At 40.3% G+C, this 3,180-nt stretch overlaps 1 protein-coding gene across 1 annotated transcript; it reads left to right on the top strand.

Moving 5' to 3' along the window:
- The first annotated feature begins 472 nt into the window (after positions 1–472).
- Positions 473–2,887, top strand: LOC135478254 (uncharacterized). The gene is made up of 3 exons (XM_064758527.1): positions 473–830; positions 1,797–2,000; positions 2,791–2,887. The coding sequence occupies exons 1-3, from the start codon at positions 473–475 to the stop codon at positions 2,823–2,825; spliced, it is 597 nt and encodes a 198-aa protein (XP_064614597.1). The 3' UTR covers positions 2,826–2,887.
- The last annotated feature ends 293 nt before the right edge of the window (positions 2,888–3,180 follow it).

The raw sequence follows: 3,180 nt of genomic DNA, 5'->3' as shown, positions 1-3,180 counted from the left end.
AAGAAATCGAGAATGTTTTTGATCACAATTTTCGTTTACCCAAGATAGAAGTGAATTGCGAAAAGACAACAGTTTTCAAAGCAGACATTGCTTAATCACAAAACAGCATTTTGCCCTTAATGAACCAAATAGATTTTTTCATGTGACTTCCAAGAATTTCAAAGAATCAACGCACCGAGGTAATCGTTACGCAGTCACAATTGCGACATGGCAAATGATGAATTTCGACTTTTCTCCAGCTGCAAATCACAAAGTCAACAATTGTTTTCGAAAATTCAAAGCCTTTTCTTGTCAATGACGAAAAACGTTTCAGCTGACAAAGACAACACCGCAACTGGAGGGTTACTTAATAAATGTACCCTGATCAATGGTATGTAGAGCAAATGATTTAATATAAAAATCCCACGATTCCAGACTTTCTTTACACCCTGCACTAAGACATAGTCCTGTGGGTATCTCTCCTACTGGCAGCATGAAGCTCACACCTCTACTGTTCCTCGCCGCTGTTTTGATGTGCGTCCACGTCAACGAAGGCCGACTGATCCTGAAGGTGTCCAACATACTCCGGCCGTCAAGTGGAGGCACAAGTTGGGCAGAAAAGCTACAGAAATGGATGGATGCACGACGTCAGTTCGCCAGTGTGAATAACGCCTTGGCAGAGACCACGGGAGATGAGGATGCCAAAGATCCCGCTGAAGAGGAGGACGAACTGCCGAAAAATGTCGATGTCGAAGATGACGTCGACGAAGACTCAGCTGACGACAAGGAAACTCGACGCCGAAAGTGGTTAGTCTACGTTCGTCTACGAGGAGGCCACACTTGTTCTTCGGGTATGATTTTGTTTAATTTCAAGTTAAATTGTTTCTGATAAAACCATATTTAAACAAGCGGAAATTTGTCGTATCGAAAAAATATCGCGTATCGACATATTGCAAAAAATCGATGTCGTTTTACACCAAGGCCCCTCGATAAGTGAATGCATGGCTCACATGATGCAAAAACTCAGGCTCGCTGACCCATGTTAAAAGACAGAGTGTGGAAAGTCTGACAACCCACTGGCTGACAGAGCAGCGAACAGTTAGACAGAGGGTCATATACAGCTGTTTGTGGCAACCAAAAAGTAATCTCAACTTGAACACAGCGATGCCCAGGCGAAAGTATTAGTATCAATACGGACAGAAACTCCGTTACATCCTCTCGATTTTAATGGGTTTTCCAGCATTTTCCTTTGTTTGCCTTTCAAAGGATTCAGATATTTCAAAGCTCAAAGTTTCATTTCATGATTTCTCCACGATTCGGTACATAGAGAAGAACAGTGTTGTACCGAGACCGAAACTCACCGCAATGAAAAGCGAACACCCTCTAGGCCGTAGTTTCAAACTTCGCTTGCTCACCTGAATGTTATAAGGAATGATATGAAGGTATCCATAAACAACGCATATAAGCATACCGATGACACCCTGTGGTCAGGTTGAAACTAATCTCTCATAAACACCGGGAACCCGTTGTTATACAGCGGCCCGTGGTGGCTCAGTCATCTTAAGGCATCTGTCTCGCTGTAAACGACAGGGCTTTGGCCAGTGCCTCTGACTAGACTGGGCGTCTGTGGAAGAGCGATGGTGTCACTCGGACACTATTCGGCTTCCACTGTGAAAAGACCGACCTGCCATGGCATTAAGAAATCATACATATTCATTGGTATCGTATTATTGTGTGAAAATGCACCGGCTCACATGGTGTAAATAGGCCATTTAAATTCCGTATTTATCAATATTATGTGCTTTCGATCTTCACAGGTCTGCTGTCTGCGCTACTTAAAAAAGTCAAGACACACTCTCAGCAGATGTGGGTAGCAATGAAGCAGAATCAAAATCCTGAAAGGGAAAATACAGAAGTCAAATTACCAATTGGTGAAGCGCCTCCGGAAAATACAGGTGGCAAAGAACAAATTGGTGAAGCACCTCTCAGAGCTCCACTGGAAGCTCCTGTCGCTGAACCAGGTATGTGCATGGCTTCCTCACACATCGATAAAGAAATCAACTTATATCTTTATTTTAGTTAAAATGTATTTTATAGCAAAGATCAGAAAAAAAAGGATAAGGAATTAAAGTTGCTAAAAATGGAAATGAACAATGTTCTTGGGCACTGTTTGGTGGTCTTTCTTCATAAACTGTTCTATATACGTATATAGTACATACATTCTATGTACGTGTAAGAAAGCGCCTTGGGACGTCTATCACATTATTATTCAAGCATACTGATAATTATTATTATACATATTATAACGATGTTGAGAATAATGACAAAAGCTATACCAATAATATTTATTATATTTATTTTATTGGTGTTTTACGCCGTACTCAAGAATATTTCACTTATACGACGGCGACCAGCATTGTGGTGGGAGGAAACCAGGCAGCGCCCGGTGAAAACTCACGTCCATCCGCAGATTGCTGCCAGACCTTCCCACGTAATACCAATAACAGTAATACTAACAATATTTATCAATATGTATTTGTCTGTTGCTTGCTTATAATAATAGTTGGGAATAATAATGCGATGTGTCTGATAATAACGACGATTTTTAAGTAACTATGACTAATTATTATAATATACAGTTATTTATTACATAATATATCGGAATTTTCTGTCAGATAACAACAGCAACAACGAAAAGAATAACTGAAAAAACGGCTTTAATGATAAAGAAAATGAGTCCAAGAATCCAAGCACGTACAACATTTTATGACATATAATCCGTGTTAAATTTTCATTTCTTTATTTCCACAGCCTCAGTTATGACCACCGAGGGACAAATTATGTAGTGCCGAGAAGCCCGAGAAGCCCGAGAATCACGTGACACAAACCACGAGAGTGCATGGAGCCAATCACATGAGCCAGATCGATTTGAAAATCTGACTTTATTATGTACCTGTAAAATCAATTTTGAGACAGATATAATAAAACAAACCCAGAGCAATTAAGGTGCGTCTGTATTTCGTCTGAAAGTTAAGGGAAGCAAGGCCAAATTTAAAACAGCGGAGAGATCCTGCAATAAAGTGGATGTCGACTTATACTCAATTTCCCTCCTTCAGTTCAATTCTCTTTGTATATATGCTTGAGGTTTTACGTCCTACGTATCGATCTTTCAGTCTTATGACGACGACGAGACTTTAGGTG

This window comes from Liolophura sinensis, chromosome 11 (genome assembly GCF_032854445.1).
Source record: "Liolophura sinensis isolate JHLJ2023 chromosome 11, CUHK_Ljap_v2, whole genome shotgun sequence".
Taxonomy (NCBI): Eukaryota; Metazoa; Mollusca; class Polyplacophora; order Chitonida; family Chitonidae; genus Liolophura; species Liolophura sinensis.
This window is presented reverse-complemented; position numbering and strand designations above follow the sequence as displayed.